The 23,713-nt window shown below is 40.7% G+C and overlaps 3 protein-coding genes and 1 long non-coding RNA gene across 10 annotated transcripts; 2 read left to right on the forward strand and 2 right to left on the reverse strand.

Annotated features, from left to right (window-relative positions):
• Positions 1–3,769: 3,769 nt before the first annotated feature.
• Positions 3,770–6,202, reverse strand: LOC139771907 (uncharacterized). 2 transcript variants are annotated; one of them, XM_071705090.1, is made up of 3 exons: positions 6,056–6,202; positions 4,993–5,670; positions 3,770–4,756 (listed from the first exon to the last, which is right to left on the reverse strand). In XM_071705090.1, exons 2-3 carry the CDS (start codon positions 5,646–5,648, stop codon positions 4,252–4,254), a joined length of 1,161 nt encoding a protein of 386 aa, XP_071561191.1. In that variant the 5' UTR covers positions 5,649–5,670; positions 6,056–6,202; the 3' UTR covers positions 3,770–4,251. The 2 variants fall into 2 exon arrangements, with proteins under 2 accessions (XP_071561191.1, XP_071561193.1); XM_071705092.1 differs by having other exon boundaries at positions 4,993–5,635; positions 6,056–6,142.
• A 110-nt stretch (positions 6,203–6,312) lies between these two features.
• Positions 6,313–12,332, forward strand: LOC139771899 (uncharacterized). Its single transcript, XM_071705072.1, has 4 exons — positions 6,313–7,432; positions 8,154–9,112; positions 9,209–10,934; positions 11,138–12,332. Exons 1-4 carry the CDS (start codon positions 7,267–7,269, stop codon positions 12,205–12,207), a joined length of 3,921 nt encoding a protein of 1,306 aa, XP_071561173.1. The 5' UTR covers positions 6,313–7,266; the 3' UTR covers positions 12,208–12,332.
• Positions 12,323–23,528, reverse strand: LOC139771904 (tyrosine-protein kinase CSK-like). 4 transcript variants are annotated; one of them, XM_071705085.1, is made up of 9 exons: positions 23,206–23,528; positions 22,775–22,981; positions 21,281–21,324; positions 16,238–16,662; positions 15,442–16,095; positions 15,168–15,363; positions 15,010–15,096; positions 14,839–14,931; positions 12,323–14,762 (listed from the first exon to the last, which is right to left on the reverse strand). In XM_071705085.1, exons 4-9 carry the CDS (start codon positions 16,630–16,632, stop codon positions 14,667–14,669), a joined length of 1,521 nt encoding a protein of 506 aa, XP_071561186.1. In that variant the 5' UTR covers positions 16,633–16,662; positions 21,281–21,324; positions 22,775–22,981; positions 23,206–23,528; the 3' UTR covers positions 12,323–14,666. The 4 variants fall into 4 exon arrangements, with proteins under 4 accessions (XP_071561186.1, XP_071561185.1, XP_071561187.1 ...); XM_071705084.1 differs by lacking the exon at positions 22,775–22,981; XM_071705086.1 differs by lacking the exon at positions 22,775–22,981 and having other exon boundaries at positions 23,441–23,519.
• Positions 16,647–20,771, forward strand: LOC139771909 (uncharacterized). 3 transcript variants are annotated; one of them, XR_011718009.1, is made up of 6 exons: positions 16,647–16,837; positions 16,993–17,210; positions 17,411–17,485; positions 17,714–18,511; positions 19,034–19,642; positions 19,735–20,771. It is a non-coding gene; the product is annotated as an uncharacterized lncRNA (long non-coding RNA). The 3 variants fall into 3 exon arrangements; XR_011718008.1 differs by having other exon boundaries at positions 16,993–17,485; XR_011718007.1 differs by lacking the exons at positions 16,647–16,837; positions 16,993–17,210; positions 17,411–17,485 and having other exon boundaries at positions 17,539–18,511.
• Positions 23,529–23,713: the final 185 nt, after the last annotated feature.

The following is a 23,713-nucleotide window of genomic DNA, read 5'->3' on the forward strand; positions in this document are numbered from 1 at the left end:
TCATTTATCCGCACGATTTATTCCTGTCGCGCGAAACGTAGAAAACGCGGAGCGATATCGCTTCGCTTCCGAAGTCCCGAACCGTTCCGAACTGCTGCGATTGCGAAGTGAAGCTGGCAACGCATTAAGATAAAATGGCGGCACATTATTAAAAGAGCATTATCGTGTAATCAAATCTTGGAATTAATAGCGAATCGATAATTGTTACATTTTATATTTTAATGTTCCAATCTAGTCAGAGCTCGCAGTTTTAGCGATTATTCCCGCGATTACTTGTGAATTTATAAATCTATTTATAAATTCAAGTTTGTTCTTAATTGTATATATATATATATATATATATATACATACGTATATTATAAATGTATAACCACGATCGCTTTACATAATTATAATTTTCCTAGGTTTTTCCTTTCCAATTCCTAATTCTACTCTATTCCGCAGGGAAATCCATTACGTGAGTGATAAAATAAGAAGAATGATGCGTTAACTCGATAAGCGACTTGTAATACGCGTTCAATAAAATTATTCTGTTGCAATACCCGTAGACATCGTAAAACCTACAATCATCCTTCACGGAAGGGTGCATTCGACCGCGAAGAATGTCCGTTCCGCTCGCGGCATAATGTTGGTATGCAAGCGTGAAAAATTTAGTGGGCCGAGGGTGAGAAACACGCGGGCGTTTGGAAATTTTTCGAGCGACATTCCTCGTCGGGATATGCCGGATAATAATTTCACCGGTCACGCGCGCATTCACGTACGTTATACATATATTCTGAGAGAGCGACTGACAGGGAAGAGTCTTCCAAGATTAACGATTCCGTAAAATTTTCAGCCAGATTCCGCGCCGAGCAGGATGCTACCGGCGCGGCGCAGCGTTCGGTCGAGACCGGATATCGAGCGTTCTGTTTTATTTTTCGTGTATTTTCATTTAACGTTGCATCGACGAAATTTAGGTCGCGCGAAGCTGTTAAGGCTGTAGGTCGATAAAATTTTAATAAATGCATGTTAATTCACGCCAGACTCGACGTACGGCTGAAACCCACAAAATTAAATCGTCCGCCTCCCGTGGAGACCGCTTCATTATGAAGCGCGCAGCCCTCTCAAGAAAGACGTTTGCCCTTTCACTTCGTATACGTGGAATTAAAAAAAAAAAGAGGGGAGCTGAGAAGAATAGACGAGAGCAGTATCGTCAACTTTGTCGGTGTGGTCCAATCTTAGAACATCACTGTCGACCATTAAGTTAGTCTTTACTTAGACGAGCTGTTTTTACTGCTTTCTTAACTCACTCGGGACTTCTCAAAATAACACGCCGCAAAAATAATCTATTGTGCAAGTATATACATGTTTAAATCTGTCATCTTTCCCAACTAATAATCTTATACTTCTGAACAAGATAAAAATGATTGAACGTAAAATATACGACGTTACATGTAACATCGTACAATAATCGCTCCCTACAACGACACGTATGTCTGTTATGATAATCGTAAAAATTCCATTTCGTTTAATATCAATTTGCTTTTGTGCCTCGCAAATAAAATGATTTAAAATTACGATGTGTCATAAAATTTCACGATGCAATTTTATTTTAAAAGGAATATTAAATCCATATTGTTATCGCGCGGGCAATTCTATCGATTTTACAGAGAGGAGAGGCCGCTACATCAATCGCGATACAATTCTGCTGGAAACTAATTCGTGACGGCAATTGAAAAGCAAAAGTGATAAGGATGGATGTAGCGTGAATTGTTCGTTAGTATGTGCGGCAGCGGCGGTGGCGAACAATCTAAACCGTACCATTCGACAGTTGTGAAACTGAAACACTGACATGCTCGGTAAATTGTTGAAGCGAAAACATAAACGCAGCCGAATGTATTATGCCTGCGTAAGAAGCACAATGTTGTTCTATGCGGACGCGCCGCAGGACCGCGATCAACATGCCGCAAACATCTGTACTGTAAGCGCAGAGATAGACGAACGCCAAAGCCGTAAGGGGGTCGTCAACTATGTACATAATTTCTAACTTCTGACTCTATCCGTTCTCCGTTCCTGCAACGGACGATCCGGACCGTCCGGAAGCGCCAAATCTCTCCGCGCCCAGCGCGCGGTCAACCCCAGATACATGTTCACCTGACGCGTGAATAGCATCGCGCATGGGAATAGTCTCATTTGTGTTTGTTTGTTTGTTTGTTTGTTCGCTGCCTCATTAATAAAATGGATCGGCGGCAAAACAGAAAATTGCTCAAATAGCGATACGGCGCGGTAGCGTAAAATCAGGACGTGGCTATCGTATAGCTACAACGAAATATAGATTACCACGACCTCATTATTCCGTTATACCGTTATGCAATATAAAATCGAAATTGGAAGAGAATAATGCTTCTAAATCATTTAAATATTAATCTAATATGTAGATACAATTAGTGATTTGTTCGCTCGTATCACTCTCTCTCCCCCCCCCCCTCTCTCTTTAGTTTCTCAATATTTACGAATTAACTTTAGAAGTGTCACGTTTAATTTAATTTAAAAAAATATTCATAATTCGATTATCTACGGAGGTAAATTTTGAATTTGTTTATCGACTACATGTATTATACAATCGATTGGCGATATCAATAACAAGTTTGGACGATCGTTCGTTGTCATGACCGAGACAAGCTGATTTGGCTTCGACTCGATTCAACATTCAACCTCAATATAACTTAATGTAACTTGGCTTCCTTTTCGGCAGAAAACCGTCAAAATTCCAAATGGGGTGGGGTTTGACAAGGACGCAGTGCCAGTGTAACGGCAGCAATGGTATATCGACGCAAGTGCAGGAATGCGCTCCATCAAAGCAAGTCTTGCCGGCATGCCCTCCCATCATAACGGCTGCAGTGAAGTCCACTTGTGGAACAAGACGGATGTTCGTTTCTGTCATCATCCTGATCTTTTTGTTGGCCGCTATATACTGGGTATCCATGCGCCAGCAAGCGAGCCCCGGCGTACGTCGACCAATGAGAATTCAACCTCAAGTTTCACGAAATATCGCGCCGGGGCAAACCGAGGCTGCGGAAACGGCTGAAAGATGAAGTAACGTAACTAATAATTCTAATTCTCCTTCGGAAAGGACGTGCAGGATAATTCTGTAAATCCAAGCTGGAAATTTATAACGAGAAAGATGCTCACTCGTGCGCGCGTTACGATTCTTTTATTATAACAATGCAATTCCTTCAATGGAATAATAATTCTTTCAGCTCGGAATGCCTGTACATCAAGAAAGAGATAAAAATGGATACTTAACATTTTTACAAGTTTAGTCGTTATAATTATAACTTGAAAGATACTTTTTCAATAATAGTATCAACATATTCCTTTATATAGCTATTTCGGAATCTATAATTATTCTGGAATTATCCTAACAGAGATTTCAAGGAATGCATAACACGAATTAATAGAATTAGTATTAATAGAAAGTATTATACTATAAAAATATTAATGGAAAGTGAATGGTGTACAAATAAAACATTATCAAACTAGGTAATCAGCATGAGAGAGAGAGAGAGAGAGAGAGAGAGAGAGAGAGCAAAGAAAAAGTAATCCGAAGTACAATGGACTTGCATTTCCAAGCAGCATATTGCATTTCATCGCCAGGCACTGATATTGTATATCGTAGTAGCAGCTGTGGTTGCACGATGCACGATGTGCATATGCCGCATAAAAACAACCAATCCTGCAAGTCTAATAAGCTATAAAAAAACTCTTGAAATGAAGAAAAATAATAATAAAACTTTTATAATATTGTATATATTGCAACCTTAATTTATCGCCTTTAATTATAATACTAATAACGCTATTACGAAGCGATTAGTTTGTATTTCCTGGAAATCGCGAAAAATCTGTCATTTTGAGTGCCGAAATAAAAAAGCGAGTATCAAACGGGTAATTCTGTAACTTTAAATTTATTTCTCTATAAATTTTAGATATATACATAGAGTGATATATCTATCTATATACATACTGTGATATATCTATCTTCTTACATTGGTCACATTATTTATAAAATACAAGTTCAACGATAAAAATAGACCTTTGAACTTAAATATCTATAACATTTACTATATGTGCCAATGTATTTTATTCTATGTATGCTGCTATCGTGAGTATGCACGATAAAGTCGTGATAAGATTTAATATATGGAATATCGCGAGAACTATAAAGCATCAACTGTAAAGCATAAACTGTAACAATGAACGACGAAAGTGATTTTAATCGAAGCTACCTAAACGGTCGAGCGTATGCAATATCATCCCTGCTTCTCTGAACACGCGATTTTCCATGGTGCCGTACGCAAATGGCAATTTAGCGATAATTTCTCGTTCCAAAAGTTCACGATCCACTTCCGGATACTCGTCTTTCACAGCATCTAAATAAATCCGCAAAATATTCCGACAAAATGCCTCGATCGTCGATAGATTATCGTCGTCGGGCAGATTTTGGAGGAGAATGTGACCGAAATCAATCGATGGTGAACAGTACCTCATTGTGCTCCAATCGATCACTTTTACGTCACTCGGCCTCCCATTCTCGTACCTGAACAACAAGTTATTCCGCGTGAAATTACCATGGCAGATGGTCCAAAAATCGTTGAGCTCCAATTTGGTCGTTACGTCTCGCTTTTTTCTTATTTTCTCGGAAAGGTCTCCCTCGACTGGCAATGCGGAATATAATGAAGAGTCCAAACTTCCAGGATTATCCTGTGCTTCAAATGATCTACAAGTGATATAAGATCGAAGATACATATTTTTCCAAGTAAATAATTTTTTTAATCAACGTTAATAATATGTTTGATATCAACATATTATTATTATATTATAACGTGTATATAAAAATTCAGAATTCGACGTAAATATGTTTTTGCTTCGCATAATCAAGCTTTTAAAACAAAGACGTGATTGTTTCGTAACTTTGAACATGGAACGTGCGTACAAGTAGAAACCAAAGTTTACCTGACGTTGCCTGTCTGAGTGCTTGTATGAAAGTGCAACCAGTCCGCCGGTACAGACAGTTTCGCATAGAACTCCCTGAAAACGGGAAACCTACACGCCCTCAGCTTCAGTCCCTTGCCGTGAATCGCCGCCAAAGCTTTCATGCACAATTTCAGATGATCCTCGTCCAATTTATCATCTACTTGCGTGTAACCGCGCGCGGCCAGATCCTCCAATACGATAACAGGCCGATCGTATCGACCCAGGTCGGACAGGTAACACTTCGGGATACCGTCCGTTCCGTAGTTGAGCGTCATCTTGCTGTAAAACATCTCCTCGTTCAGGAACGGGCTGGACGACAGAAGATCCACGTGCGGTTCAGGCAGCTTGATAATAAGAGGAAAGCTATGTGTCACGCCGGAAAACTTTACGCGCGCCGTCACCCGGTGTAACATGTTCTTGCGATTACTCTTCCGGTCGAAGTGCTCCACGTCGACGGAATCGAACTCGACGAACTCCCTGGAGCCGGGCTCGCAGAAATAACGATCGTGGACCATCTCCGGTATCAATACTCGCCTTATGAAGTCGCAGTGCTCGCATATGCACTCTCCCGCGACTCCCGCTGGCTTCACCGACTTGGGCGACTTCGTGTGAGGATCTGGATCTGGGTCGGCCATAGCGAAAGGGAAAATAATATCGCTGTAATAAAACACGGCAGCAATTAAGGACACCGGTACTGCGAGAGCGCGCGCTTAAAGCCGGAAAGTCGAGAATTATGAGGATTTTTTTTATGCGCGCGAGCCCGCTCGTTCTAATAACGTTGTCGCGACGAGTGCCGAGTGCCGAGTGCCGAGTGCCGAGTGCCGAGTGCCACGCGCGTTAATAATGTTTATCGTCACGAAGTGCAACGAGTCGGCGGGCGACGGAATAATTAAAAAACATTTTAAACCTCGAGAGTGAGTCAAAATGCAACATAGACGTTAACGTAAACGAGCATTTCCACCGATAATTAAATAGGTGGCATACGCATATAGCTCCCGTAATTATAAAGGTTATCCGAAAGTAGTATGATGAAAGACTTTACCAGTGGATTCTCTAAACTCGTTCGACGTATGTCCCAGCGCGTTCCAATACGACTAACAAGTGTTCACTGTGTTCACGAGTCACGAGCTCCGTTCCTCCGTTACACATCCCAAACGACCCAAACAGATCTCCCCTCCACGCATTCTTCATGTATCTTTTATCTGACCGATACCAGCATAACGGGTTGACACTGATCATCTGTACTTTGTAACGTTTAACGTTTTCTAGAGCTATATAGTAGTTCCTAGGAAATCCAATAGCTCTGCTCTCTCTATTATCGACAGTAAATAAATTATATATTAATTTACGTCAGCTACCAACTGTCACCTACTCTTATTATTCGCTTCTACTGTTGATCTTGACTAGAAGAGAAAAACTCCAAAGCTAAGTTTAGGCAAGAAATGTCACATTAACGTGAATCTAATACTAAATACTAAATGATGATGAAATATTCAGTTACTTATACGTTTCCTCTTTTTTTCCTTTTCGATTTACTCGACTCGGACCGGTTTTATTGATTTTTAATGATGTCGCAAATAATTAAGTTTGCGCCACACCGAGACGTGACTAACCGTTTAGGAAACGTCGCCATCTCTTTAAGTACATTTTCATCGGCATTTAATCAGAGAAAAGGTATCGATCTTGAGAAAAGTGGAAGTAACTTTAAATTGCGTTATATAAAGATTATCGCCGTTAAAGAAATTACTCACTCTAATCAGATCTATATAATTAATTGGATTTATTTTAACCGGATGACGCGTCGTGAGTCTTGGACTTTAAATGCTGAGAGAATAATTTTCTCTCGTCGTGTTATAATCGAATTTGAAACTTTGAAGACAAAATGCCACAAATTGCCAAGTTTTCACAGCAAATGTACGTTTCTAATGCACCTGCAAGTTTTACAGATATATTTGAATGGTTTATGTATATACATAAACATAAACTATCGATAACATATTTATTTCGATGGATCGCTACAACTTCAAATCTTAACGAAAGCAACGACAAGCACCGAACATCTCGTGCTTAACGTTTCCATCAATTACAATTCAACGTCTAAATTTTCCAGTGTAATTTTCCTAAATTGTGGGTGAGCTCATGCTGCGAATAGAATAATGCATTATTGATCACGAAGGAGGACAAACGGGCACGACAGCTGCAGCCGGGATCTCAATTCGTTAAAGCAAATCAATGATCTAGCCTCTGGTACCAATGATTAATTTGCCCTGTAACGCGGCCTCGATGTCACAGGTCACGCCCTGTCAGAACGTACCCGTGCAGACGAGTCAGTATAATTTTCCAACATGTCAACAACGGCAAACCAGCACTCAGCAGATGCAAACTGCAGCATGCGGTCCATGCTTCGGAACTTCTCAAGGTACAAAGCCGATCATGCCAATCAAACGCTAAATTACGTAATAATGTAATGTCCTGATTACGTAATAATTTTATGTCCTAAATCAAAGTTAAGTGCTTTCTTAAAAATATAATTTGGATAAAGCGACAAAGCTGCAGGAAGAGTTTAAATCAAAAATATTTTTTTTTTAATAATCTAATTCTGTCTATTGAATAAAGTACGTTTGTTTCCAGAGTTTCTCATTTTTTATCCGTTGTATTTTTACGTATGTATTAATAAAATAAAGCTGAGAAGTTTATTTGTATATTTATTTGTTTGTTCGAAGTGGCATTAACTGAAAACGAAATAAACCTGTTTAAAAATTTAACAGCAGATGAGTTATATCCTTTCGCAGTTATATTAATAATAATATTTTAATAATAGCAAAGCAATAATAAATTAATATTAATATTATCTGTTTTTTATTAAGTAAAAATATAATTAAACAAATCTGTCTACAGTTTTCACGGTAAATATTCTCTTGTAATTGCATCGATAATATTTTCAAAATGGTAATTAATTAAATGAATAAATATTTGCTTTGTTTGTTTGTTTAAAATAATATTAATTAAAAGCCTCATATATGAAATATGAGCAGTTCAGCTAATTTTTAATAAAACACTTAACGATAATTTCATAATAAGAGACATGGACTGATGCGTGATTGTTCCTTATTCTATTCCGATTTTCCCTATCTATCCAGGAGGACCCTTCACTCACGTTTGCCAGCCGGATACTTACATAGTGACGCATCAATGCGCGCCGGGTGCATCGCAGCCAGTAACGAATCCATGTCATCCCATCTTTCAGAACCTACCGCCCACTCGTCCCGGCTGTGGCCAGCTGCCGCAGAATATTTTGGACCAGATCCGTGCGTGCGTTAACAACGCCGCGCCCATCTTCATTCTGCCCGGCAACTGCCAACCATCGTTGATATCCCAACAACAACAGCAGCAGCAGCAGCAGCAGCCGTCCCTGCCTCCTTTGGCACCTCAAATCGCCTCCTCGCCTCCAGCGGCGTATCCACCACCGAGCGGATTAACTTACCCCGCCGCCTGTTATCCGCCACTGCCGCCGTTCTACCCCTATCCCATGCCTCTGCCGTTCTGCGATCCGTTTACTCGCACCCGCGAGCGCGAGGCCACGCACCCGAGTTGCGGATGTTGCCGGAAAGGGGATGTTGACTCGACGGAGATCAGAAACGTCTTACGCGCCGGTTGTCGTTACGACGCTACCGATCCGGACGAGCATCGTTGCACGCCCACCATCGACGATACTATCTGCTCGAAAAGAAATTGTCCGTCCTCGTTACATCTGCAAGCACTGGCATCTCAATTTCTGTCGATGCAAGGCATTATACCGTGCGCCGCCACACGGCTGGTGTTACGTAAAGTGCCGGGCTCGAATGTGACCACCAGCATGGAAGACACGATGGCGAGGGCGCAGAAGGCGATAAACGCCCTGACGAAAGATCAGCTGTTATCGGAGTCGAGGAACGCGCAGCAAGTGAACGCGCTGATCAACCTGCACATGACGGCCAATCCACCGCCCAACATCATCCCGATTCTCACGCTGGTGCAACTGAAGATGAATCTGCTGAAGGCGCAGGTCGAGGGACTCGTCAATCAAAAGATAATGGAGATTCAAGGGGTTGGAGTGGAGGTATTAACGTAATATTGTTGGAGAAATTTTAATTTATAATATATCTAGCGCGTACATGTTTTTAATTTTTATAATGTTTTTACTTTCTGTATCAAGGTGGAAACTGATCTCATAGATCCCACGGTCCTCGCCCTCAAGTCTGACGCCGAGCTGCGAGACTTCCTTTCAGCACTACGGCAGAAAGAGTGCGATGAACGAGTGAATGTAAACTTTGCTCCATATCGGTCGCAGCGCGCAATTGCAGAGACTCGGCTGAGCAACGTTCAGAATAAGATCCGTCAAGTGGAAGCAGAATTCGATCGCAGACGGTGCGCGATCCTGCCGGCGCCGACATTGTCATCGCGCGTCGTGCAACAATTCTCCAAGCCGTGTTATTCAGCGAGATTCGAGGATCCCAGGAGATTGTACAGCATGTTGCCGCCAGACACTCCTCGTTCGCCAGATCCGTTCACCTACGTACAACCGCGAAGTCCCAAAAGACTGCTGCTGAAACCGTGCACGGGCAAACCAGAGACTGTTACGCGACCCGTTGCCGTTCCAGCAGCTGGCACGCGCAGCAATCCTCCCAAAAATCCGGACGGTGGTAGCGGTGCCGATCGAGCGAAGGAACAACCCGCGACTCCCGATCGGCAGCGTTCCAGCACGGAGAATTGCGCGTGTTGCGACAGGACGACGTCGGAGGAAAGCGTCGGCGAGGCTAAAAAAAAACTCCGACCGAGAATCATCGAAATAGACGCGACGACGACGGTCAGTAATGTCGAGGAATTGGAACGCGAGGCATTGTCCTTGATGAAGCAGACGTCGAACATCTGCGTAAGAATCGACGCGGAAGAATACGGGGAAAGGAACGAGACGTCGGCCAACGGAATTCCATGCAGCGCGAAATGTTGGACGGCCGAGGCGTACATCAACGTCGTCGACGACGAATCGGTGAAGACTTTAACGGAATCTGAGAGCGACACGGTTACCCTCAGTGAAAAGATCGATGCGGAGGACGTTTGCGAAGCGCGAGATGTGGTCGAGATTCGAAGCTGCGATCAGACGATGGATCAGCAGGAATTTGGAAGTTCGTCAAACTTGCCCGTCTTGCGGCAATTTAAAAAGCAAGCAGAAGATGAAATCACAATCTCAAGAAGAGATGAAGCAATTAAGGAACGCGACATCGAGATTAAAAGTTCGCGAGACGCCTCGCCGTCGGAAGCTGATCGAGAAGAGGTGAGAGCCACAACTACTGCGGTACTTGCTAATAAAGATCCAATTTCGAGTGTGCAGGAAACAGAAAGAAAGTCATCAGACGGCATATGTACTTCATCTCTAAGGATTACGTTAAAACCAAAGGATGAAAGATGCGAGGATGAACAGAAAGATAAAAACGGCGAAATCTTGTCATCAACCGCAACGGTAGAACAAAGCACGAGTCAAGTGCCAATGAGCAAAAGCAAGAAGAAAATAACATTTCACATTGTCTCGTTGATGACGAATATTGTATACGATGAAAGTCGTAAATATGCAAGAGAACGAAAAATCGAGAAGGAAATAGCAACAAGTGAAAGAGAGATGAGTGTAACCACTGATCCGGATATTGAAAAATTAAATAATCGCAGTTCGATAGAAAATCTTGTAAGAACTGCCGTCGCACACAATATTACCGGAAAAGATCACTCGGAGAACATAAAAGAGATTCCAAACAGATTGGATCTTCCAAAGCTCTGCTTCGATCATCAATGCCAAACCGCCTTTAAGGAAGATAAAAATACAACCGCCGCATTGTCAAGAGCAAATATATTTCCTCCGTTCAAAAATCTACCTAAATATGTAACAGGTAAATTATCGGTTTCTTTATATTGGCCTATTTCTCTATATTTAGAAAGAGAAAAAATAATTGTTCATGTTCTTGTTTTATAATTTGCAATGGCTTTTCATTAGTCTGCGTCAGAATGTACTTTTAGAAATTGCACAGTTCTGCGCAGAATATAAAGTATAAAATAGAGTTTAAATCAAAAAATTTTTTTTCATTTAACTCAGATAATGAGAAAAACGGCGGCGACGTAGGAACTTATCCAAGTCCGATAACGAAAGCAGGAATTACGGCTACAAAACGTTTATCCCGCTGTAACGACGTCACAGGAAGTACCTTAGAAACTCTTTGCAAGAATAATGTGCCTTATCATTCCGATGTAGAATGTGAAAGAAGCTTAATTTCGAAATTATTTTCTGTCATTGGCAACCACGTGATCGCGTTCATCAATAAAATAATTGCAATGAACGGAAGATTGTTATATTCGATTCGTAACGCGATATTTCGTAAAAGTTTAAACATTGATGTCCTCAGAAGAGACGTTCCGATAGGCAATCATTCCGAACTGATTTCGAATGATTATGATCCACCAGCTGGTACCTCGCATTATTCTTTTAGCCTGAATTATAAAACTCCCAAAATTAGCGGACATGATTTTCGCAATGCAAACTTATTACGGATTTCTACGAAAAAAGGATATGATGGAATACGTAAAATAAAACATTCAATAATTGAAGACCGGAAAAACGACACAAGATATTTATTGATCGGTACATCACGTCACAATCGTGATTTGATACTGACGCGTGATTTAGGTCGACCTTACAAAGTGCAGAAGAGTCTCTTGATACGTAGTCGATTGAAAAATTCTCTAAATTCGCAGGATTACCCGCATCCTTTTTCTCTTTTGAAACGTACTGGGAAAAATGTACTTGAATCTCGTCAAGCGAAACGTAACGAAAATATAGGAATGATAAAAGAAAACGAAATACGCGAACTAAAGAGTAGCGAAAAATTCTGGACATTATCGGGAATTGTAAAAACAAACGGAATTAACGGGAAAATATCAGAAAAGAGGGAATATGATAATGAGTCCGAAGAACAAATTTTAAACGAATATTCGCACAATGATATTAAAAACGATGACGTATCTACCGTGCAAGAATATACAGTCGATAATACTGCAACTGACAATGAACTCGTGATAAACATTCATGATTATCTCGGATTGCAAACTGAAATAAATACAAGTATATACGAAAATTGTAGCGCATGTTTATTGATATCTAGTAATTGATAAAGATTTCTGATAATACTAATGTGATATACTAACAAATAATTAGAAATTATAAAGGTACGTTATGATTCTATACTGTTCTATACCTAGTTAAAGGTTGATTAAAGTACACAACTATAGTTTAACTTCTTTCCTTTATTAATAACTTTTATTCTTTCATCAGTGATCTATTCTCTCGTCGCTATAGCTGTCTAATGAGAATCTTTAGAATTGTGACATAGCAACAGTACGACGATAAATATATTTCAATGCTTTCCCAGAATCATTCATTCCAGACTCTATAAAAGAGTTTTAATGGAAAAAGTATTTGTCACAAATCCCACATACACTCGCATCGAATCGGCATACCATGCCGTTGCAACATGAACACATGCATATCAAGTACGGTTTAATTCCCTTGCGTGATTTTGCGATCTTTCTAATTAATTAATATATATATATATATATTATAGATTTCTTACATTCTAATCGATCGATTATCAGTAGAAAATAAACGGACACATTGGTTGTTATAAGAAAATTAATATCGCAACAACGAAATCCCGTGTACATATCAAAATACACAAGTAACAATGTCACACGCGACATTATATATCTTTATATAAATATAATGCTCTTCAACGAATAACAAGATGTTTTATCTTGGATTTGAAATGTCAGAGACAAAATGGAGATGAAATTGGCATCTTACACGAGTAATATGAAATTTATAATTGGAAGAACTCATGTATATTCGCAGATTGTAAATACATACAAATATTAAACTCCGCAATGAAAAAGCAATTTAAGGTATCAGTTAGAGCCATATTAATACACATTATTAATACGTGTACCTCAAGTACATGCTGTAATATCAAAGTTACGAACGGACCATGCTTAAGATAAATACATTCTAAATTTCTTATAGAACTAATCGCAGACTGAAGAGACACTTGTGGAAGAGAAAGATCGAACCTATTGTTATGAAATATTTCATCAGTCAAGACAATCTCTGCTTCTACCATGAAAGATTTCGTTTCAAGGAACTGAGTGATCACGTCACTTTCCAAAGTTTAATAAATTATCGCATAATACAGTGTCGATTTAATACACAGTATTTCACGATACTGTGTTACATAGATATATATTAGATATCTTGATATTTAATGCATTTAAAAAATTTATTTAAAAAAATTTTTTAAATACGTTGCATACAAGAATTTAATATCTACAATTTTACAGACCTTTGTCACCCGTCTGATATCTTAAAGAATAAATATTTGATCTTCTCCGCAGCTCATGGCTACTATTTAGCGAAATACGGCCGTCAAATAGTCACAATTAGTCCGTTATTATTGTTGGCAGAATATTTTATGAAAAATAAACGATAGATTACAAAACAATGCTATAGAATGATATGCTGCCGTAAGAGCATGAATAATATAATTATTTTTTAGCGTGGTGCAATTGTGTATGAACATACGTTCATAGTACGTGTTAGTTTCAAACCTAAAAAAAAATATGGACTTTTTTGTTGATATCAATCTTCTCTTAACCAAAATCTTTCTCTTAATATCAATTGTTCTTGAAATATTATCCTTTTTCGATGGATAAATTATATACAAAAATATTTACAGAGATACATTTACACCACCAATGCAGTCAAATATTTAATAAAAAAAACTTAAATAATGTTGTGTATTGTAATTGTAATATAATTTAGTTAAAAATTAATACTTCTTATGACAAATCTTTGATCAAAGAAACTTAAGCAACTAAACATTTAAGTTTAATTACTAATATATATATATATATATATATATAGGCAATCTTTTATATTCATAACAATATAAATTGCGAATGAAATTTTTTTACACAATTTCAACAAAAAACGAAATGCTAACCGATTAAAACTAAATGGACGAGATTGTGAATAGCATATAACGTAGCATGTATTATAATTCATCTAAATTTAATGTAGTATGTATAACACGTCATTTTTGTGCTGTAATATAAAAAAAAGACTTAATTGTGTTGTCACGAAGTCATTTTTATCATCACTATAATAGACTTCACATGTAACTATCGAAAATTAAGTAGTAGGCAAATTACGCATCTTTTAAATCTGTTGATTTTATTCCGAATATATTCGGATTTTATCATGTACAAGTTGAATTTCCTGGTCGAGAACGTCAACTTGGACAAAGGCACGGTTGACCATAGGTAATGTTTGTGTGTGCAAAATATTACTATATAAAAATTAAAGTTCTCCCCACACATTTCAAGAACTAAAGTAACAATAAATATAAGCAAAGCAAATACTATTTTTGTATACAATGTACAATCGAAGTCCTGTCACTTTCTTTCCCTTCTAACAGAAAATCCAAAATCACTATTTTCGTCCTGAAAACGAGAAATTATTCGGGCGTCCCAGTCCCTTTTTCAGTTCTCGCTAAGTTTATTTAAGTTGTATTTCTTTCTTAATTCACGCCTTTGGTGTACTCAGCTCTCAATTGGCCGAGTGTCACTTTTATGTCGTGAAAACTCGGTCTCTTTTCTGGCTGTAAATCCCACGCCTGTTAAATAGCATATCTGAGTAAGATATGATACAACAATATTATACAACATATAACATAACAGACAAAAATTTACCTGTTTCATAATATCATAAACTTCTGCAGGACATCCATCTGGTGGTTCCATCTTGTATCCTTTTTCTACGCATTTTACAACATCGGCTAAAGGCTGCAATTAGTAATAATGTGAAGAAAATATGTCATGTGTCTCTTGTGAAAATTTAGAAAAAGTGAAAATATCACTTACAATTCGCGGATACGGCACACGACCAAAAGAATAGATTTCCCAGAGAAGAATTCCGAAACTCCACATATCAGACTTATTTGAAAACTTCTAGAAACAGTAATATGATACATAAGTATATTTTTTTATTCGTCCGTAAGTACAAGTTATAATATACGTACATTTTGTTTTAGAGCCTCTGGTGCAGTCCATTTGATCGGCAGTTTTCCACCGTCGAGAGAAAAGTTTTCGTCCCGCGCCAGGCCGAAATCGGATACTTTGGCGGAATTATCCTCCGCTACGAGAACATTTCTCGCCGCTAAGTCTCGATGCACAACATGTCTGGATTCCAGATACGCCATACCGGCACACGTATCGCTACGATAGATCAAATGTGCAATTAATAATATATTTTACAGTCAGCAGACCAAACGGATTTTGTTTTTGCTTACGTACTATGCAAAGTTAATTTGATCCTTTTTCGAAACGTGTAATCTTCCTCTCGACCGTAAATAATCCACCAGGGATCCCTTACTCATATACTCCGTAACCAGGTACATGTGTTGATTATTAAAAACGAGACCGAGTAATTTAACCAGATTGTCATGAATCAACGAGGTCATTAAGCTCGCTTCGGCCAGAAACCTCTGTGCCGCTTCGCTGTTGTCCTTCAGCATTTTCACCGCGACCCTTTCTCCTCGATAGACGCCTAACAGCACGTCCCCGAACTCTCCCTTTCCAATACACTCCCTTAATTCTAACTCATGAGTCTGAATCACCCAACCAGCCTCCACGAATGCCTTTGGGTCCACGCAGAAATCTTGCTTGCCCTGTTTCGGCAAAGATTTCGTTAGCTGCGTGCACAAACCATCCGCGTCCTGCTCGTAATGCTCGACCAAGAGCGCCAGATTCTCGAAAAATTCCTCGTCATCGATCGTTAACTGGTTGTTTTTATATTTCACCCTGTAATGCTGTACACGCCCTTGATAACATACGCAGAGCGTGTAATCCCCGGGGAAATTCGTCGACTCTCGAACTAGAAATAAACCATCCTCTCGTGGTCGCAACAATCTTTCTGCCGTTTCCCTCGATATCTTTCCGTGAAACCATCTGCACAGAAAAAAAAAACAAAATAATTTTGAGCGATATATTATAGCTTTTTTTAACTATACTTTCACAATAATATTTGATTCATCCTTCTCACAAATCGTTATATTTTCAGATATCAAGCTAAGCCAATAATGATACATACGGCATCGCGTTTAGTTTCACTTCGTGTCGTGGATTGGCCGGCAATGCGGTAGTGTTGGCGCCCGGATTAATGGCATTCGAGGTGAGAATCACCGGCGAGGACGTGGTGTTCACGTGCGTCGTGATGTTCGAGGTGGTAACATTCGAATGCGTGGTCATCGTCGGCGACACTGGATGGGACGGAATGCTACCTGCAGTCAGGTTGGAAGGAGCGCTGTGCTGCTGCTGCTGCTGCTGCTGCTGCTGCTGTTGCTGCTGAGTGTTGTTTTGTATGAAGGGATGAGACGTTACGTTTGAAGGGATAGTGTGATGATTTTGATTGCCGTCGAGCTTCGCTTGCCGCGCTGGCGCTGACACATTCGGGTATCCGCCACCCGCATTGTGGTACGTTGGCATGGCAGCTACCACACAGTAGGCTTTATCAACCTGCAAAGATGAATGAAGCGCATTCATGAATCTCAGACTTCATTTATCAGCCTGCCTCATTAAATAAGACGCTTTATCGATGTTCTATCCATAAGTACATTCATGACTCGTGTAAAAGTAATGCAGGGGATTGGGATAAAGTAAGAACACGAAGATGATAGAAGCTTATAACAAAGTACGGTTCTAACTTCTTTTCAATTAATATTTTTATATGATTAATATAGATAATATGAATGTTGTCAAAATGTAATATATAGTAATTAGTAATCTCTATATATAATAATCGTTCAATTTTATGTTTTACATCTCCTTATAAACTGTATTTTTTAGGACAGGCAATTATCCTCCCACTTTCCCCTATATTGAACATCGAATTAGATTGTTAAACAGTCACGTGTTCGACAGACCTTCTCAACTGTTACACGAGGATCGTCAACTCGAGAAGCCACAACTGAAGTGCTCTTGACGAGAAAAGCCGGTTCTATACGCGCGGGGAATTCTCCCGACGACGGAACAACAGAGGGTCGTCCCATAAAAATACGAGCGAGGTGCGAAGTGATCGACAATGTTTACAGCGGTTACAGACGACTCAATTATCTCGGCCGCGACGTAACGCGACGGAAGCGATAATTAATAAAACTCGTTAGGCGAATTGAGCGCGATGCATATTCAACCGGCATACATATCCGGTAAACCGCGTGTCGGGTTTTAATATACAGTAGTTAATCTAAGTGCCTATTGTTTCAAGGCGCGGACGCTATCGCGATGCTCATCCGCCGTATTACGATGCGCTGCACGACCATACATGGAACGTGTATGATAGGTGAGTCACATACCCAGCCGTGTATTTTTTTTTCGCGACGATTGTAACGCGAATAAGCGTGGTAGAGTAGGCCTATAATTATCCCGCCTATAATTACCTGACTAAGCGACATACAATTTCCACGCGTAATAAATATATCTCCGATAGACAATTCGTGGCGAGAGATCATAAATAAATCATTCACTTTGGCATTCGTAAAGTATTCGAATGCGTTTTGTTGTATTTCAGGAACAGAAGTATATCGGATAAAATCAATCTGTCGAAACGATGCGAAAAACGTGCGGAAATATTCCTGCCGGTTGAGATGAATGAAACATATACGTAGGAAGCGCTTCGTAACGCAGGAAAATAGCTTTTAAAGGAAATGCTCGTCGGCTACGGATTCCCGGCAACGATTTCCCGACGTATCCGTATTATGATCAAACGCGGTAACAGGAGAAACAAATCCATCGCACCGGCGAATATTGAATAATTCAACTGACTATCCTTGGTCGGGCGTCTGCAAGACAGAAAAGAAAGAGAGAGAGACAGAGAGAAAGAGAAAAACGAACGAGTTATGTCACGCGAAAAGGAATAGTTGCAGCGAAACATAATATGCGAATCGCTCAGTTACATAAGCTCGAATAGTCGCATTTCTGTCATGTGCCTGCCCGGTATTTCGAGAGACAGATAAGCGATTAGCGTCGTGGAGAATACACGACACGCAGAAGAGAAAATGTCAGACAAAATCGTTTATTCTAAAAAAAGTATATATGTATACATATATGTATAATAATGCCGAGCTTGCGATAGACTACACGATTCGTGTCTACGTCGTCTTTTACAACAGGCACGTATAAAAACCACGATAAGCGTAAGGCATCAAAGTTAAACGTCCGGTTTTATGGGTCAGATATATAATGGAACCACCTTCTCTCCTCTCTACATTAAAATAGAGTTTCGTATGGCCAAAAAGAAAAAAAAAGGCAGTATCGCGCTCGACAGGCGCGAAACGCCTTGAATATCAATATCGAATCTGGATGCAAGGTGCGTACATGTAATACACGTTCCATCGCGCTTGTCAGGTAACTCGACTGCACGGCCGCATAGATTTCAGGCTAATGAAATTTATTATCGGCTGCACGCGACGTTAATTCTTACTGGAGTGTAACATATGTAAAAAAAAAGCACTGCACAAAATTGTTCTATCGCGTGCAGCGAGGTGCTTAAAAGAGTTACGTGCTATTTGCAACCGTTTATGACTCAAACTATTTATCCCTCCAATATCTATGATTCAGAGAAAATGCGCGTCTTCCGAAACTCTGCGTAGGTACTATCACGCGAAAATTTGTTAAATAAAATTACATCGCCACTATCGTAAGAATAAGAATTATTCGCGATTGATAGAGAAAGACTGTTTTAGAAATTTTATTATAAATAAAAATTCTTTGCTTCGACAGTCACGTTTTATGTTATGATATCTGTACAAAAAGCTTGCATCGATACTTGAACGGTGCACTGTAAATAGATTATTTTTCGAAAGGCATGCTTTATATCTTTTTGTTTTAGACTGACGATTGCCTCGTTCCTTGCATAGCGAAGTGGCTGAAATTCTATCTGAATTCACGTTTATCAAAGAAACGCAAAGCAAGACAAATATTCTAGAATGCAAATATTCTCGCGCGCTCGGCCAGCCGCGAAGAAAACCGAGGAAAAGAAACCTCAAGAAGCCTCGTTACATGATAACGATATTCAACATACATACATATAAAATATCTCGGAATGCCCGAGGGAGATAGCATGCGCGGTGCAACCCGTGTTAATTTCAATAGATTATGCAGTCACGATAATTATGTGGTTCATACGCATTTCAAGGCCGACTCAGAAGTATATGTTTATATTGGTGTTTTTCGAACTCCGGCTCGTGATTCACTATCGGAGAGCCTTTGTGCAAGCCGCAGACCACAGTCCACGTCGCGTACGTTTCACCAGGAACGACGTGGCTTCATTCGCACGTGGAAAGCCTCATTTATCGACAAAAAAAAGACGTTTTCCCATATCCGTGATGCGATTGTAGTCCGTGCGAACACGACCGTGAGCTTCGAAGGTTCGAACAATAACTGGAATAACCACGATTCTCATGGCTTCCAATAAATAGGGCGAAAAAGATCTTTCCATGTGAGTGATACTGCGAAAAATATTTTTATGATAAAATATACGTATCTTCCCAGAGAGAGGATTTTCCTTAACAGACGATCTTTTCTTTTCAGCCAAGAGAGCCTAACATCCGAGGATCTCAAACGAATGCAATAACTATAATCAGAGCGAAACGTTTCGTATTTGTCAAGTACATTACACACTGAACGAGAATGCTCCGCGTGGCGGAGGGCGGAGGATCCACAAGATTGTCTACGAGACGAGATTCACGATCGCCGTTTTTTCGCGAAAGGCGTTTTAATGCGAGGCTCGTGCCTGCTCGCATGCCTGGCCGGCACGCACCGCGATCCTATTAATATCTCGCGAGAGAGCGCGTAAAAGGGCGCAAATGCGAAAGGCACGGGGGAAGAGGGAGGCAGAGTGGCAGAGAGCCGGCGACGCAGAGGCAAACGGGTGCGTGCCCGGCAAACGCGCTCGTTATTGCGCGCTCTTTAACAGTACACGTTACTGTACCGTGACCCACCACCGTTTTCCATCTGACGTTGCCCCGCACATGACTCTCCGGGGGACAAACCTCTCTTCCTCCACGCGCGGGACGTTTTCTTCCCGGCTCGCGCGTAGAACTTCCGAGCACGCGACGCGCGGTCGGAAACTTTTGCGACAAACAACGCGAGACAAATCGCGAGCCGCGAGGGACACCTCGCGTGTCTGATCGCGTTGACAGTCCGGATTAGCTCGCTGATGTACAAACGGTACCACGGGAACTCGTTTTTATTTCATTAGTCCCTCCTCCATCACTGTAATACGAAAGATATCATCGGGCACGAATTCCTGAAGCAATTTTAAATAAATTCCTTCTTCACGAAACGGTCAACACTATCGAATCTTGTAATTAAAAGACGGTGACGGCGGAGGAAGGCTAAACGGAATCACACATGTCCTCTTAGCCACAAAGCCATATTTTATCGTGTCTTGTCACATCTGTCTTCCAATCAATTACTTCTCAACTGTCCCATTATGTGATAATGAAATAAGCGTTATTAACAGATCTGAAAATAGGTACCGCATAAAATTAATATGGATAGCAGATTGTTACACGTTTAAAATTTATATATTATTCTGAAACAAATAAAGTCCCGTCATAAATCGCCGTCTCGCATCGTTCCTCTACTCTCTCTCTCTCTCTCTCTCGCTCTTTTATTTCACGTTTATATTTCTCAAATCCTACTTTCATGTTTCATTCATCCCGGCTCTTAGCGACGTCGACGCAAGTGGAGACGAGCTGTCCGGAGCAACGTCGAGTGTCGACGCAGATCGTATCGTGGAATTCGCGAAACGTGAATAACCCCGCTACTGAATAGCGGGATCAAACCCGATACTTGACTCGTATAAAGGGAGAATTGAAGTCAATACAAAAAAAACACAGCGTTTATCTCTCATTTCTCGACTCTTTCGCTAGCACGTTTATGCGCGCGCTTCTCGTCGGTAGTGGCGCTAAATAGAATAGCGTTGCTAGTACCGAAATGAAACGCGAAATTTCTCTCTTCCACCGTTTATAATTATGGGTTAATTTCCTCGCATTGTCTCGCTCGAAGACGGAGATCAATTCATGGTAGAACAAAAAGATCAATTTAAGGTTGAAATACGTTGAAAGCATACCTATGCTTTGCACGAAGTATCCATCTTCTGGAAATATTGCCCCTCTGAAACAAAAACAGAAAGCATTAGATACAAATTTGCGATAATTCTTCGTTTTATCTTAATTTCTAAATTTATTCTAAATATTCTAAACATCATGTTATCTTGGAAAATATCCGTAAATGTGACTGTGAATCGTTAAAGAGTATGCAATAGAATGGCAAATACTAAATAAATATTAAATCCAACATTGGGAATATTTACAAAAGAGCGTTAATATTGACGGATGAAATGTTTTCTCACGAGACGATCAAAATTATTTTTTACGGATATTTTTGACGCGCATTGCCGAGAGATGCCCTTTTCAAGGATTTAATTAAATAAAAAGTACCCGAGGCAAAACTGTTCCGTGTTCGACCGTGATTTGGCGAAAGAGGAACGTGGAAAAAATGGGACTGGGAAGGAAGAGCCTTTCCATTTGCAGGGCGCAATTAAGCGCCGCGCGCTCGCGCGACTGCGTTATTCATCGCCCGTTAACCATATAATTAGCCAATTGCTAATTGCCCGAGTTCACATAAGCCTGAGCGACCGGAGCCAGTTTGCCAGGCCCAGGCGCATTAATCACTCGGTCGTCTCATATGATCCTCCTCCCGAATCGAACCAGGTCAACGCAATGTCAGAGTAGATATGTTGAGTGTTTTGGCCAAAATATGTGTAAAGCCCATTCTACAATAGCCGTAAGAGTAAAAAGTAAGCAGTAAAAATTGACTAACCACAGTCGATTGTTCTTGGATTGTAAGAATCCTATTAGTCAATAACTTACTCCTTACGTCCTTACATCTACTTTTACGGCTATAAACTATTGTAGAACGGGCCCAATTGTGGCGAAAACTTCAGGAGATATAAAATATAAATGATCAAGATTAACTTCCATTTCTTTACAAACTCTTTTTCTAAATATAATTAAAATTAAGTTAAAAATAAACTAATCATGTTCTTTAATTCTGACCCTACAAAAATATTACTGAAAAGAGTGAGATTTATGTTAACTAATATCTGAAAGATATGAATGTGAAATAATTTAGAAATTGTATTCTAGGTGTCCCATTTCTAACTTTTTATGACTTATTATATTAAAAAATTTATCCTGAATGTAATAAGAGCATGAAAAAAATTAAAAAAATTTCTTATTCCGTAATTAAAGAATGGATACTTATACTCTTAGAACATTCCTGACGTAGGCTAAATATGAAAAACTGATTCGACTTTTTATACTTATTTGTATGAAAATGAGAAGATTCTGAACTACGAGGTAGACGGTTCAAATTATGTTTAGATCAGCACATTGTTAAGGTGTTAACGCTGAACTGCTAATTCAGAAAATTTCCTGTCAGTCTCTCTGCTGTTATGGCGACGCTATATAATAATAAATGTAAATACCTCCAATCTGAACATAATTATTTCGCAATTAAAACTACTAAACAGGAAAATATTCTCGATAATACAATTAAGCACCAAACTGAATGACGGTAAAAGAAAAACCCGTGAACCAAGAGAATGCATTCGCATAACATGTCCCTCTGCATTTTCCTCAGGGCAGACTTGAATTGAACGTGATTAGCGAAACAGCCGGTCTGATTAAGAAAACAGACGCGGACTCAAAGTCGGTCGACGGTACGGCCGACGGCGTCGGGTCCAGTCCTGTCATTTAAATACCGCCCACTGAAAGCAACAGGAAAAAAAATCAAGTCCGGAGTATAACCAAACTCTCTCTCTCGTGCGTGCGTGCGTGCGTGCGTGCGTGCGCGCGCGCGCGCGCACGCGAATCTCGTGACGTGCGGGAAGTCGCGGCGTCGCCGGTGCGGGTCGACGACGCGCGATGCGTCCCGGCGCCGCGCGTCGACGTCCCGGTACGCGCGCAGGCAAATTGCGATTGATATACGCACCTAAATGCGTTTGCGGCGAGACGAGCCGTGCGGGCGGAACGCGGAACGCGGCCGCACTCAGCTGCGGCCGTGCGGCCGCGCGGGCGAGGCCGGCGAGGCAGACACGGATGGGTGACACGCCACACGCTGCGACGGCCGGGCACCAGGAACGTTCGCACGCGCGTATATTCATGCGCGAAGACTGCGCGGCGCGATCGCGGACGCAAACACCTTGCGAGAAACGTCACTCACTCACCCGAGTCGGGCGGCCATTTTACTACGCACCACCCGGGCGGCCCGGGCCGGGCGAACGGAATATCTTGATAGGCGCACTCTGGACTGACGACTGCTGACGACTGACGGGCTGAACGCTGAACGGGACGCCTCGAGTTCCTCCAATCACAAGTTCCTCGTCACCGCGCGAGACGCTAGTGACAACAGTGATGCCAACCGTGCCAATGATCGGATTTCGGAGACCCTTTCGGAAGGAGTTTTTGCTTTTTTCATTAGTTTTGGAACGCAGGAATAT

Source organism: Temnothorax nylanderi, unplaced genomic scaffold (assembly GCF_030848795.1).
Source record: "Temnothorax nylanderi isolate EJ_2023f unplaced genomic scaffold, tnyl_v1.0 TNYL_tig0045_pilon, whole genome shotgun sequence".
NCBI classification, from domain to species: domain Eukaryota; kingdom Metazoa; phylum Arthropoda; class Insecta; order Hymenoptera; family Formicidae; genus Temnothorax; species Temnothorax nylanderi.

Bases quoted from the DNA above. Each gene is read 5' to 3' on its own strand.
- LOC139771907 (XM_071705090.1), bottom strand. From the start codon at position 5,648: ATGGCCGACCCAGATCCAGATCCTCACACGAAGTCGCCCAAGTCGGTG. The intron at 4,757-4,992 runs GTAAACTTTGGT...TATCACTTGTAG, and splicing joins ACTCAGACAGGCAACGTCAG to ATCATTTGAAGCACAGGATA.
- LOC139771899 (XM_071705072.1), top strand. From the start codon at position 7,267: ATGATTAATTTGCCCTGTAACGCGGCCTCGATGTCACAGGTCACGCCC. The intron at 9,113-9,208 runs GTATTAACGTAA...TTCTGTATCAAG, and splicing joins TTCAAGGGGTTGGAGTGGAG to GTGGAAACTGATCTCATAGA. The intron at 10,935-11,137 runs GTAAATTATCGG...CATTTAACTCAG, and splicing joins TCTACCTAAATATGTAACAG to ATAATGAGAAAAACGGCGGC.
- LOC139771904 (XM_071705083.1), bottom strand. From the start codon at position 17,195: ATGGGACGACCCTCTGTTGTTCCGTCGTCGGGAGAATTCCCCGCGCGT. The intron at 15,097-15,167 runs GTACGTATATTA...TACTGTTTCTAG, and splicing joins CAGAGGCTCTAAAACAAAAT to AAGTTTTCAAATAAGTCTGA. The intron at 14,763-14,838 runs GTAAATTTTTGT...GCTATTTAACAG, and splicing joins TTTATGATATTATGAAACAG to GCGTGGGATTTACAGCCAGA.